Source organism: Papaver somniferum, chromosome 1 (assembly GCF_003573695.1).
Source record: "Papaver somniferum cultivar HN1 chromosome 1, ASM357369v1, whole genome shotgun sequence".
NCBI classification, from domain to species: Eukaryota; Viridiplantae; Streptophyta; class Magnoliopsida; order Ranunculales; family Papaveraceae; genus Papaver; species Papaver somniferum.
The window spans coordinates 56,578,089-56,590,927 of NC_039358.1; the positions used below are offsets into that span (position 1 = coordinate 56,578,089).

At 35.8% G+C, this 12,839-nt stretch overlaps 2 protein-coding genes across 4 annotated transcripts; one reads left to right on the top strand and one right to left on the bottom strand.

The window, feature by feature from the left end:
* The first annotated feature begins 6,586 nt into the window (after positions 1-6,586).
* On the top strand, positions 6,587-9,063 carry LOC113287560. 2 transcript variants are annotated; one of them, XM_026536356.1, is made up of 3 exons: positions 6,587-6,877; positions 7,874-8,060; positions 8,176-9,063. In XM_026536356.1, the coding sequence occupies exons 2-3, from the start codon at positions 7,977-7,979 to the stop codon at positions 8,707-8,709; spliced, it is 618 nt and encodes a 205-aa protein (XP_026392141.1). In that variant the 5' UTR covers positions 6,587-6,877; positions 7,874-7,976; the 3' UTR covers positions 8,710-9,063. The 2 variants fall into 2 exon arrangements, with proteins under 2 accessions (XP_026392141.1, XP_026392136.1); XM_026536351.1 differs by lacking the exon at positions 6,587-6,877 and adding an exon at positions 7,022-7,477.
* A 3-nt stretch (positions 9,064-9,066) lies between these two features.
* Positions 9,067-11,973, bottom strand: LOC113287547 (BTB/POZ domain-containing protein SR1IP1-like). 2 transcript variants are annotated; one of them, XM_026536339.1, is made up of 6 exons: positions 11,825-11,973; positions 11,494-11,664; positions 11,311-11,380; positions 10,564-11,166; positions 9,946-10,473; positions 9,067-9,855 (listed from the first exon to the last, which is right to left on the bottom strand). In XM_026536339.1, the coding sequence occupies exons 2-6, from the start codon at positions 11,595-11,597 to the stop codon at positions 9,295-9,297; spliced, it is 1,866 nt and encodes a 621-aa protein (XP_026392124.1). In that variant the 5' UTR covers positions 11,598-11,664; positions 11,825-11,973; the 3' UTR covers positions 9,067-9,294. The 2 variants fall into 2 exon arrangements, with proteins under 2 accessions (XP_026392124.1, XP_026392116.1); XM_026536331.1 differs by lacking the exon at positions 11,825-11,973 and having other exon boundaries at positions 11,494-11,813.
* Between the last annotated feature and the right edge of the window lie 866 nt (positions 11,974-12,839).

Here is a 12,839-nt window from a genome sequence, read left to right on the forward strand (position 1 = left end):
AGGTGGTGATTGGTGAAGATACTTGTTCTTGAGGTGAACACTACTAATCTCTTTATCAAGTATTTTGGGTTGATTTTTATGTTCTTTGATAGTATTTTCAAATTGAGTTTTTTCAATCTTATATTGATTTCACTATGGTTTACAAAAGAGAAGTTAATTTGGGTAGGATTCATTCAAAGGATGTATTAATGAATATTGTACATGAAGTGTTTGATGATATGTATCTAAGAATGGGAGAAATTTGTGAAGAATATTATTGGAAACTTGTAAATCTCCATAACCAAGAAAGGATTCTACCTAATGATTGTGATTATGCAAGTGAACTAGATGTATCAATTTTGGTTGGTGGATATGAGGATGAACAAATTGCCCACAAGATGTTTGATGAAATGTCTCCACCAAAATTTGATAGTTATTTGAGTCATGGGGAAAGTGAAATAGTGGGTAATCTTCCAATCTATCAAGATGGCATGAATGTGGATCAAATCTTTAATTATTTCACTACTATGGAGCAAGTTCTATCATGTAAGAATCAAGAGAAAGAAGAATACAATCCTTTGTGTTCAATTTTTGATGATGTATTTAATGGTAGTGAAGTAAAAGATTTTGGTGTACCAAGGTACGATATTAAATTGGAAAATGCTACGTTAGAAGCATCTCGAGAACAATTTCAAGTATGTGAACCGACTACCGGAAGCAAGCCTTCACTCAAGCTACAACAAAATGGGGAGGCAATATATATGAATCCAATTTGGGCTTTCATTGAAAAGAAGTTTCATGGTTGTAGTCTTCGTGCAAGGTTGAGAGAAATGCTTGGTGTTTCTTTACTATTTGGATATGCTTTTAACAACGACCTCAAAATGCTACATTTGGTGAGTAACTATAATGGAAAGTGTAGAGGTAGAATTGTATTCAAGCAAGGAAGAAATTCAAGCACTAATGGAGAATATGCTTTGAAGAATTCGTGGATGAATTTGTTCAAACAAGGGGAGGATGATGTATTTACAAACGAAGAAATACTTGGTGTGTCATTACTACTTGGGGATGCTCTCTACTATGACCACAAAGTGCTACCTTTAGTGAGTAAATACAATGGAAGGTGTAGAGGTAGAATTGTCTTCAAACAAGGAAGCAGTTCAAGCACTAATGGAGAATATGCTTTGGAGAATTCGTGGATGAATTTGTGCAAACTAGGGGAGGATGATGTATTTACAAATGAAGAAATACTTGGTGTGTCATTACTACTTGGGGATGCTCTCAACGATGACCACAAAGTGCTACATTTGGTGAGTAACTACAATGGAAGGTGGAGAGGTAGAATTGTCTTCAAGCAAGGAAGAAGTTCAAGCACAAATGGAGAATACGCTTTGAAGAATTCGAGGACGAATTTGTTTAAAGAAGGGGAGGATGATGTATTGTGGATGTCCCATATCAATATTGAAGCACCATTTATAGTCCATCCTAGAATTACTTTGAATATGCCAAGTATGCCCTTGGTGCTAGTATAAATTAGAAGAGATAAGGCTAAAGGAAGGAAGTTTGGGAGTTTTATAATATTGTGTGAGGATGAGAGGTTTCTCTTCTTTAGACCCTATTTGTTATCTCTAGCGGGAATTAGATCATCTAATTCTAGAGTATCAACTAGATGCCTCTCATAATCTTATAGTTTCCAATTTAATTGGGTAGAAATTGCAAGTTATTTGAGAAGAATCTCCATTTTTAGGTTATTCCTTTATTCAAAGGGTAGAAGAAACTAAATTGGTTGATTATTTATCCTTTTTCAAGTTATCAATTTCAATTTCTTTTCATTGTAAGCTTCCGCTTCTCATCACATACTCAACAAGGGAATCAGATTTGATCTTACTAACTAGCCACTAAGGATAAAACTTAAAAAGGGTTTCTTTCTTTTGGTAGTAGAACTCACAAGTCACACCTATTAGAGCAAGTCTTACGGTGGAATCCAACCTATTCCAAGTGTGGAAAAACCATGGAATGTCAAGTCTAATGGCTTCCAAGTTGGGGTTTTTCACAGAAAATCCAAGCAAGGTTCCACCGTTTCGTGGAACGGTTCGTGGAATCCATCTGAACGCCAATAAGAATAGCGCTAAAAAAACGTTATTAAGAATAACGTTTTTTTTATCCGTAGATTTAGGATGAGTTGTTGAAATCTAACGGCTGAGAAAAAAACGCTATTCTTAATAGCGTTTTTTTAGCGCTATTAAGAATAGCGTTTTCACTATTCCATCACTACACTTACACTTCCATCCACGATTCCAAATGCTGAGGTGGCGTGTAAGATGGAACTCTTCCACCATAAGACTTACTTTTAGGAAGGACATTTTCTCTAGCATTGATATGTTTTCTTTCTTTTCTTCTTTACATTTTCTCTAGCATTGATATGTTTTCTTTCATTTCTTCTTTCTTTTTGCTTTAAGGACACCTTAAATTCAATGACACGCACGCTAACGTAAACGGCAGGCGACCTATACACAGAATGCGCACATTTAGTCCTTTCATCTCCAAAAAGATTTTGCATTATTGCAGCTCCGTAACTTGTTCCCGCAAGAAAAAAATCAACTAAAACGGCTCTATGATTCCCATCTCAAGTAAGAAATGATGCATCTATTCTTGGCTAAAAACACCACCAGCATCTCCACCGCATGTTAGAATAAAGAATGTCATGCCAAAAGTCCTGAACCATCAAAGCACATACAGTTGTTTTTCCACATAATTGAAGTTTTAATCATTTTTATCATCAGTTAATTAAGTTTATAGTTAGGTAAAGTAGTTGTTATCTATACATAATTGAAATTACTAATTCAAATAATTTGAGAAAGAAAAGTCTTTATGAATTTTAGCAAGTGACGAGGGTCCCAATAAAACACGAATGGTTGATCATCTCCTCAGCCTTTTAGCTAGCTGCTGCTATATATGTAGGCTACTCTAGCAATCCCTACTTGACCCACTACCCCATAAGGATTGCACCTTGTTGCACCGGCAAAGCGTGCTTCCATGTCCCCTCCTTCCTCCATCTCTGTCTTCTTTCGCTGTACTTGTTTTATTAAATATAAATTTTAGAATCCCCCTTCAATTTAAATTCTTCAAAAGACAGAAGGACATGAACTTGAAGAGAGAGATGATGATGATGAATGATGAGATGAGGAAGGAGAAGGACAAGTTTTAGAGATGCATGTGATCCATATCTATCCATCTATCTATCTATCTATCTATCTATCTATCTATCTATCTGAGAGATCAGATAACTCTTAGCGGACATGGATTTGGTTTTCGTTATTGGTTTTGTTTCTTTCTTTCTTCCTTCGGTTATTTATATTTGTTGGACAAAATGAGTTATTTAATAAATGAATTTTTGATCTTGGTGTGGTTTGATCTCATGACCTAAGGGTTTAAGGATACTTACTCATTTTTGAGTGAATGAAATGGAACCTTAGTCTCACATTGTGGAAAACTAAAGAGGTGCTCCATTATATTACCATGTTTTCATGGATATGTTGTAAAACAATGTGGGTGGAGCGAGTGGGGCGAAAAATACATGTTTCGACCCATGCCCATGCGCGTGTACCAAGCACCAAGTCCGTGTCTATTTGAAATTATTTTTTGCAAGTTTTTAACTTGATAAATAATTTATTTAAGAGTTTTATTTATGGAAAAAATTTCTTTTTTGTGGGCGAAAAATACATGTTTCGACCCATGCCCATGCGCGTGTACCAAGCACCAAGTCTGTGTCTACTTGAAATTATTTTTTGCAAGTTTTTAACTTTATAAATAATTTATTTAAGAGTTTTATTTATGGAAAAAATTCCTTTTTTGTGTTTAATTATTTTACAAGAAACAAAACTCGTTTTATAAGAAAACCTAAACCTAACTTGATTTGCGAAAAATACATGTTTCGACCCATGCCCATGCTCGTGTACCAAACACCAAGTCCGTGTCTACTTGAAATTATTTTTTTGCAAGTTTTTAACTTGATAAATAATTTATTTAAGAGTTTTATTTTCCTTTTTTGTGTTTAATTGTTTTACAAGAAACAAAACTCGTTTTATAAGAAAAAACTTAAACCTAACTTGATTTGCAAGTTAATTTTCCTATAAATACAACTCGAAAATCTCTTTTCAAAACACACAAGCAACGACCATCTCTAGATCTACTTTTCTTCATCTTCTTGCTTTTTTTTTTTCGTGCGGCGTTTTACTTCCATCCCCGTTGCTGAGTTTAAGAGTGGGTAACTTGTATTGTGTTAATACAAGTTATATCGGGCAGTTTTATCCTGGACACATCTTCGCACGTTGAGATTTAGCATTACTTTAGAGTATATCCACGAACTAATGTGTTAAGGATAGCTTGTTAAACCTGTGATTTTGCCCTCATCAATTTGTTCGTGGTAGAGTTGTTTGATACGGTTCTTTATATTTATTGTTTGATACATCTGACGTTTCTTCTATTGTCGAACAAAATATAAATGTATCATTTTTTTAAGATATGGAATCTAATAATGTCTCACTGTCTGTTTCTCTCCATTAGAAGAGCCACTTCTTTCAATGGCATTTTGGATAGCTATATCTCATGGATCTTCTTACAATATCTGTCAGCAGCAGCATCGATCACAGCTGCCTAGCTACAAGAGAATATAAATCAAGGACGACGTACAAAAACACGTTCATCTTACTTAACTCACTTACCTCATCAGCCGCAGTGAGTTTGACCTTAAAGCTGTGTACTATCCATCGTTTATAACGTACGTTTTTTTCTTTTCGGAAGAGACATCCGGTCAAATGTAGAACTCAACTCTACTGAGTGCTGACATACTGAGTACTCACGTTATTATGACATTACCTTGTTTTGTACCCAACACAGTATATCCTGACCAAGATGTCATACAATACAAGCCAGCAGATGTGGTCACGACTTAAAAGACTTTGGCAAAGTGGCCAACTCCATAAATACACATTTATATACTACTAGTTTATATGGGGGTTTTTCTGATATATACCCGTTTGATAATGAGTTTTCTAAAATACACCCGTTTTTTTACAGTATTTTTAAAATACATCCGTTATAAAATTTCCGTCCGTTATTTGAATAAAACGGCTGAACGCCATTATATGTATAGCTGTCATACAGCTGTCAACATATGAAAAAGTCCGAAAAACCTCTACAGTGCGAACTCAGGTCGAGTTGAACAAACTGACGACAATCTCAATCATACACCTCTATAGCTTAAAACCAGAAATGCACATAAAGACACACAGATTTAATGGAAACATGAGCATCAACGACATTAATAAGTGGTCAACAATATTCAAACAAATAAGAAGACGCTTCACCAAAATATGCCAATTCACTGATATACGCAGCAACATAACACAACAAGAAGTTTAGCCGCTTGACATAATCCAATGCTATACAACAAAAAGTTCCATGGATATGCTAAACATGAGAGGAACTCAAAATGCTGGATTTTGCACATATTGATAAATCAAATAGCTCTCTTAAGCTACCAGAGGTGAAAACTAATCCTATGATTAAGGAAGCACCATTCGTTAAAAAGGCTCCAAAATCCACAAGAATTCTATACTTCTTTAACTAGCTGATACACTTATAAGAGCTCAAAAAAGTTTCCCAAAGCACCATCCTGTTCTTCTCTGTTTTCTCCTTCATCGCAGCTTGAAAGTTTCTTAGAATTTTTTCTCAAAAGAAAGTTAGTGAATCAGCGATCGTCGATTTTGTTGAGATTATTAGTCCCACATTGTCTGGGCAATCTAAGATCCTGCGATTTCTAATCCTTAGGGCCTCTCCACTCATTGCCAATTGGTTGTGAGTTGGATGCCCGTATTCTACTATGTTATCACAGCCAAGTCCTGTATGAGACGTGAGACCCAGTAAGACCCAAGAAGACGGGGCAACCATACAGCGGTCCATATAAGGTGTGGAGCTACTCCACTTGTTGCCAATTGGTTTTGAGTTGGATGCCCGTATTCTTTAACAGATTTGCAACAACTCAATTCCTAATTCTCTATTTTTATCTCGAGATGAGACCAGCAGAAGAAAGAGAATAAATAGCATTTTGTTTCTGATCTATGGATACACCGGTAATTTCTGTAAGTTAGAAAAATCTATATCGTCCATTCCATTCTAAAGATATATAGCTAGATTTTGATACACTGGTGCTAACGATTTCATTGACGGTAGGTGTATTTTAGAATATCCAAAAAAACGGGTGTAGTTTTATAAACAGGTTATCAAATGGATGTATAATGAAAAAATTTCCTTTAATTTTTTTTTGGATGACAGATCTTTTTTAAAAATGAAAAGTGTACAGGGCTATCTGCAGATGAAAACATAATACTAAGAAAATTCAAAGTGTTTGAGTTTGATGGCCTCCTCAAAGATTCATTTGTTTGGGTATATTTACAGATGTTTTGATATGGACATGACACAATTTTCATAGGCCCGCCATATGCATATGGGGAGGACCGGAGGATGTCTTCCCATAATAATAAAATCTAACTTGCACCAAAAATGATTGAATCCATTTTCCTGACACTTTAACAAAAACAAGCTTAATTTATTTTTTGCTTCTCTACTTTTGTACTAACATTTTTGATAGTATGTTTTATTGGATAAACTCGAATGTACGGTCAAGATGAATGACTTCCACAGTTGCACCACATAATTAATTAGATGTGATTTAATAATAATAATAATAATTGACATATTAATTTTAAGACAACTGTTGATAAATAATAATACAGTGATTTTTGTTTATAAAAAGAGGTAGAGAGATCTTTGAGTGCATGTGATGTGATTCATGTTAACACAAAGGCTAAGCTGTCCATTTTGATGATTGTTGTCTAGAGTAAGAACTATGAACTCAATCAAATTCTGTATTTCATGATTCTTTCTGTATCAAACACAAAATTTATTGATTAAATTATTTAAGATTTTATTAGAATAATTTTGTTGTTGTTTTTTTTGAAAAATATTAGTATAATATAAAAACTCTATCTGTACTTGTCTGAAACTCTATGAAAGCATCTCTTTCACATATCTTGAATTACATTGGTTTAGGCTCTGAGATTTGTTTCGCATGCCTCTCCTTCTCCTTCTCTCTCACCCACAAAGTTTCTTTATTAATATTTTCTCTTTCTAGAGAATCTTAAATTCTTTCTTTCAGTTTTATTTTTAATTTAATATGTTTGCAGCTGAACTGTACTTTTTTGTTCATAGAGGTTGACGATGATGATGATGTTTTTCTAGAGAGTTTATAAAGTGGGTTTTGAAAGATAAGTAGTAAACTCTCTGTATATATAAACTTTTGGGGTGCTTCTCTCTTTCAAACAAAGAAAAAGAAAAGATTGTTTTTAGTTTCTGATTTCCCTCAATCAAAGTGTTTTTTTTTGATATCTTCATCATCTTCAACAAAGTTTATCAGATAGATTCTTCTTCTGTTATACAGGTTAGTGAGTGAGTCACTGTGCAGAAAACAATTTTTCTTTTTCTGTATCAACTTTTGGGTTTTGTTTTAAGATCATCATCTAAGAATTAAACAAACCCTGAAGATCTATCACTATTTTTGAATTTACCCAAAACTCTGTTTTTTTTTTTTGGTTGCATGATTCTTCTTTGATGTCTGTACTTTTTTATATATTATCAGAAGAGTTTCTTGATTTTTTTTTAAGTGGCCCCATCTGTGAATTTCATTAGAATTGTTGGTTTATTTCAACATGCATGTATATTTAGGAGAACAGAGTAAACTTATAATCAAGTAGATCTCTCTACATTTGATCATGATGTTTCAGAATTTTTCAGTTACAGTCTCTAAAACTCTGTTTGTTTGTTTTTTATTTAACAGAATCAAGAGTTCTCATTTTCAAACTAAGATAGGCAGAAAACTTGCTGATTTTGGGTTTGATTCCTAAAAGAAGAAGAGATTACTACAAAGAAAGGGTTATAAAATGGAGAGCAGGATTTTGCAGCCGTATGATAAAGAATGCATGAAGATGGCTATGCTAAAACATGAAGAAACATTTAAAGAACAGGTAAATTTCTCAAGCAGTTTTTTTCACTATCTATTTTTTTTTTCTATTTGAGTAATTTCAATTTTCAAGATTAGTTTCGGAGAATTCTAAGTATGAGGAGTGATTTTTTCTGCAGGTATATGAACTTCATCGGCTATATCGAATTCAAAAGATGTTAATGAACAACCTGAAAACCACCCAAGCTCATGGCTATAATGCCAACTATGCTACTTATGATCATGAACAACAAAAGCCAAGACGGAAACTTGATTTAGAACGTCCAGCTGAAGAATATATCATGGATGAAGCAGGTGGAAATAATAACAATGGGATGTTAGAAACTGAAGATGAGAATGATATTGAATTGACATTAGGATTAGGTCCAACAAGTTTTCGACAACAACAACGAAAGAGCAAGGATGATACATCATTGAATTCGGAAACCGGACCGAGTTTTTCATCATCTTCTAATGAATCAAGCTATGTTCAGAGGCGAAATACTAACAACAATACACGTAAACGGGGAGATAACCGCGAAGAACAACAGTTGAGTGCAGGCAACAAATGGGGTGGACTCATGAACAACTGTGATGTTGATGAACAATTGAGACAAGAAAGACAAAAACAATCTCCTTGGCTTTTTAGAGTTATGAGTCTAAACATGACCTGAATATGAATTCACATCTCCTCCTCTGTTAGAGTTCTTTAGTTTGATCATCTTCCCATGGGTTTGGATTTCTTCATCAACTAACTCATGAAATCTGTCTACTGTGTGATAACTTTTCTCTTCTAGATTTTCAGTTCTTTTTAATACCCTGCTTTCTCTTCTTTACATTTCTAGCCCATTTTATAAAGCTAGCTAATTTTACCAAAGCCTATGGAATCAAATTTGATTATGAAGGTCTCTGAAACTGCTAACTTCGACAGACATTTTTGGTGTTCATTTGGGACTTTTTTTGTTTTTCCTTTGAAGCATTTCTAGTGACATTGTAAAGAACAACATGAATGAACTTGTTATGTTTTGCTATTACAATTTGATATTTATCACCAAGAATAGTTTAGAATTCAGTAGAAATTTGAGCACAATCAAGATCCTGCCAATTTCAGTACATGATTGATTTTCTCTTAGTGCAAGAATGATACTAATATACACAAAATGAGAATACCTAGTCTCTTTGTAATTCAAACTGTAATCGCAAACAAATTGCAGCAGTATATATATTCGATATATAAGGTAAAAGACCAAGAAGAAGAATCAAGAGATGGAATGTCTTCGATCTTTGGCGGGTCTTGTCCTTGCAGGAGGCTTCAATATATCAACACGAACAAGACGGCCGAGTTTTTTAGACACGTTATTTATGAATGATTTTTTAGGCAATGGTGGCTTATTGCTAGATTGTGGTGGAGTGCTCATTGCTGATACAGAGTCTCCTCCTGTCTGTCTCTCAGATTCTTTCAATCGCATTTTCAACTTGGCTAGCTCAAGTTTTAGTTGGTCGTTTTCTTTCTGTAACCTTGAAAGTTCGTCGGATGGTTGGTGGTTATCCGCAGAGTATATGTTCACTTTACGCGGTGGAGCCGGAGATTCCCCACCCATGCGTGTAGCCGGAGATTCCCCACCCATTCGTGAAGCCGGAGATTCCCCACCCATGCCCTCTCGTAGACGTTGCTGCTCATAGTAAAGCACTTGAACCACAGTTTGCACAGGAAGCCGTTCATTTTGAGCTGCATGGGCGCATGCTCCTCGCGATAGCTTTTGGCAGTCCATCAAGCTGCAAACTTTCTTCCTCTCCATGTCACTCAGGGTAGGATGAGCCTGGAACAACATAAAAGGATTTGAAATGTCAGATGCTGCTGAGTACTGATTATGAGCCAATTTTAGACATTACCTTCACATGGATATTACCTTCAAATAGATATCTACAGCCCTGTAAATTCCATCCTCGGTTATTCTTGCTTGTTCAGGGATTAGTTCTGCTAGGCTGATGAACCTTGAAACAGTTAAATTCCGGTCTGATGCTACTTCAGCAAGATAACTCTCCATTAGCTTCCCAACTCGTTCCATATCACTTGGCAGAGGTGAAACATATCCATCATCAAACTCGGTTCCGTTCATTCCATATTCGAGGTAGTTCATCATGATACGTTGTACAGTGTCGACATCAAATAATGTATCACCAGTGAACGAATATGACGGAATCAAGAGATCATCCAGCACTGCCTGTCCGAGTTGCTCTCCTATTCTCTTTTCAAGATCAAGACGGCAAGCAACAGTTGTCTCCAGAAATATTGATGCACGTAGAAGCATTGAAAGAAAGCTAACTGACATGGTACTCTTCTCCACAGGCAAAAGAGCCACAATGGTCTCCAATACAACCCGTTTTTCGTGCTCTTGTTTCGGTTCAATTTTCTTCCTTCCTTTGCCAAATATATCCTGCATTATGATTTCAGTTTAAACCTATATTTAAAATGTACCTGACAAAAATAAAGATATTTTGTTTTGCAATTCAGAGTAGTTTCTCACCAAACCTCGAAATGATTTCTGCGCATATAACATGAGTATTGGACCAAGCTCATATTGTTTAAATCCCTTTGTCATCATTGTGGTGATAACCCGTTGGAAGATATCGATTCTAAGAACCGTTAAATCTTCGGACCACCAATGTACAATAGGCTTAGGTTGAGGAACAGATGAAGCATTGCCATTCTCGGTTTTCCCAAGCAATGAGAATTGGTTATCTTTGCATGCCATATGGACTATTGTGTCTATGCATCGGCTCACCAGCTTAATCTTCTCTGCCATTGGAATCAAATTCTCCGCTAGATGCAGCACTGTGACTGCACCCGAAAGGCTCTTCAATGCTATATCATTCAAATAGGCCTCCGTTCTGGTCACCAGATTCCCAGCTGCGTAGTCCTCAGTCATCTCCAGATACTCGGCCGCACATCTGAGCATGCTTATGTTTTCAATACCAATCTCAAAATTTATTCCATAGCAGAAATTCGACGCCAATTCAAATGCTTCTGCTCCACCAGGAATATCATGAATTTCTATAGCACAAAGATCTGTATCACTAGCTCCTGACACTAGTTTCCTTATGTATCCTGACTTTGAGACTAATGGATACTGCAAGCAAGGTGTAAACTAGATTACATCCTAGATCAAATCCAATTCAAGTACAGAATTCGATCCCACAAGGACCGAAACAATCAACGTAACGAAACATATATATGCAAGAAGACTGAATCAAAAATTGGATCAAGTGTAGACCTTATGAAGTGAAAAGGAAACTTCTCCAACATGAACTGTAACATCACTAGGAATCTCTTGGGAGAAAATCCTGTGAAAATTCAGCATAATACCATTTTTCAGCAAGATCTTATAATTCAATTTGAAGAGCAGATAAAAAACTTAACAATTTTTTAAAATTCAAAAATGAGAAAGAAATCAAACCAGTCACTAGTTCTTTCCATTGCTGCAGAGAGTTTTTCATTCTTTTTAGCAAACAAGGCATTAAGAGTTGTTTTTGCAGCTTCTTCTTGATCAACTTTCCCCATGATTGCTGCTGCTTAACCTTTCTTGATTTCTTTGCTCATATCATCATATGCCTGAAATGAAGAACAACTAAGAAGAGAGTAGAAAATGAGTTTTTGCTCTTCCTTTTCCAATGTTATCATGAAACAACATCATTTTTGTGAATCATAACTAATTTACACCCATGAATTAGAATCTTAGCCCACAACAAAGTACAAAATGTAACAATCACGGTGTTGAGTAAACTTACAAGATGTCATTTTGCGATTTCAAAAGTAGTGGCGTTCTTAGTAATATGTAAGCAGCATGCAAGGGTAAATTGATAATGGTTGGATGTAGTTAAGTATTGTGTGGTGATATGAGAAAGGATTGGGATTTTCTTGGCTCGTTGTTTGGCTACCAAATTGGAAAGTTAGAAGTTGGGATGAGTTTGATGATACATATGAATTCCTATAGTCGCATAATTTTCGACCACAAATGAACAAGGGAATGGATGGATATACATTCAAAATCAGTCGCATATCTCGTATTTCTTCTATTATGTATTCGTATGCGATGTGGAATCTTTAGCGGGCATTTTGTCTTGCAAGAGTTGTGTGTATACAAGAGAAGAGTGACACTGAGGGTGTGCGGTTACGTAGTTTTCGTGTTCGAAAATTAGGATGTCCATAATTCTAATTTTATTGTTGTATAGGAACAAAAGACCGGCCGCTTTCAATGGGAATCAAAGCATTCTACAAGAGCAAGAACTATATATAGGAGCCAGTTCCGGTTCCGCTTCTCTACATGGCAGGAAAATGCCAAATACTATGACAGTCGTAGCCAGAGAAATGTGGCACTTTTCTACGAGCTTCCAACTCTGTGGAAGCTCCTTAGAGGTTACTTAGTATCAGGCCAGGCCGGACAAACGCCCTTTTGGCCCTCGTCTTAGAAGGAAGTTCATGCAGTTTTTTTTCTTCTTGTGACTAGGGGTGAGCATAAATCGCCCAACCCGCCAAACCAACCAAATCTGCCCGTAAAACTCTTCCATGTGTGGGTTGGAGATGATGCATTTCTGAAAACCCAACATATATTGGGTCGGTGCGGATGCAAGTTCGAAAATTTATTGGACACTTGTACCCGCTAGGACTAGGAGTAAATGGTAAAATTTAACAAATGTATAAGCATATTTTGTATTTTGAAGGCCATTAGGTTAGGGAAGGCAATGGGGTGGGGACCTTGAATCCTATCCCCTTCCCGTTCAAAAAATCAAAAATCCATCTCCT

What these genes read in the sequence shown, in the direction of transcription:
- LOC113287560 (XM_026536356.1), top strand. Translation starts at nt 7,977, where the DNA reads ATGGAGAGCAGGATTTTGCAGCCGTATGATAAAGAATGCATGAAGATG. An exon ending in AAGAAACATTTAAAGAACAG is followed by an intron (nt 8,061 to 8,175) that starts GTAAATTTCTCA and finishes TTTTTTCTGCAG; the next exon opens with GTATATGAACTTCATCGGCT.
- LOC113287547 (XM_026536339.1), bottom strand. Translation starts at nt 11,597, where the DNA reads ATGGGGAAAGTTGATCAAGAAGAAGCTGCAAAAACAACTCTTAATGCC. An exon ending in ATGGAAAGAACTAGTGACTG is followed by an intron (nt 11,381 to 11,493) that starts GTTTGATTTCTT and finishes GAATTTTCACAG; the next exon opens with GATTTTCTCCCAAGAGATTC. An exon ending in AGAAATCATTTCGAGGTTTG is followed by an intron (nt 10,474 to 10,563) that starts GTGAGAAACTAC and finishes ATCATAATGCAG; the next exon opens with GATATATTTGGCAAAGGAAG.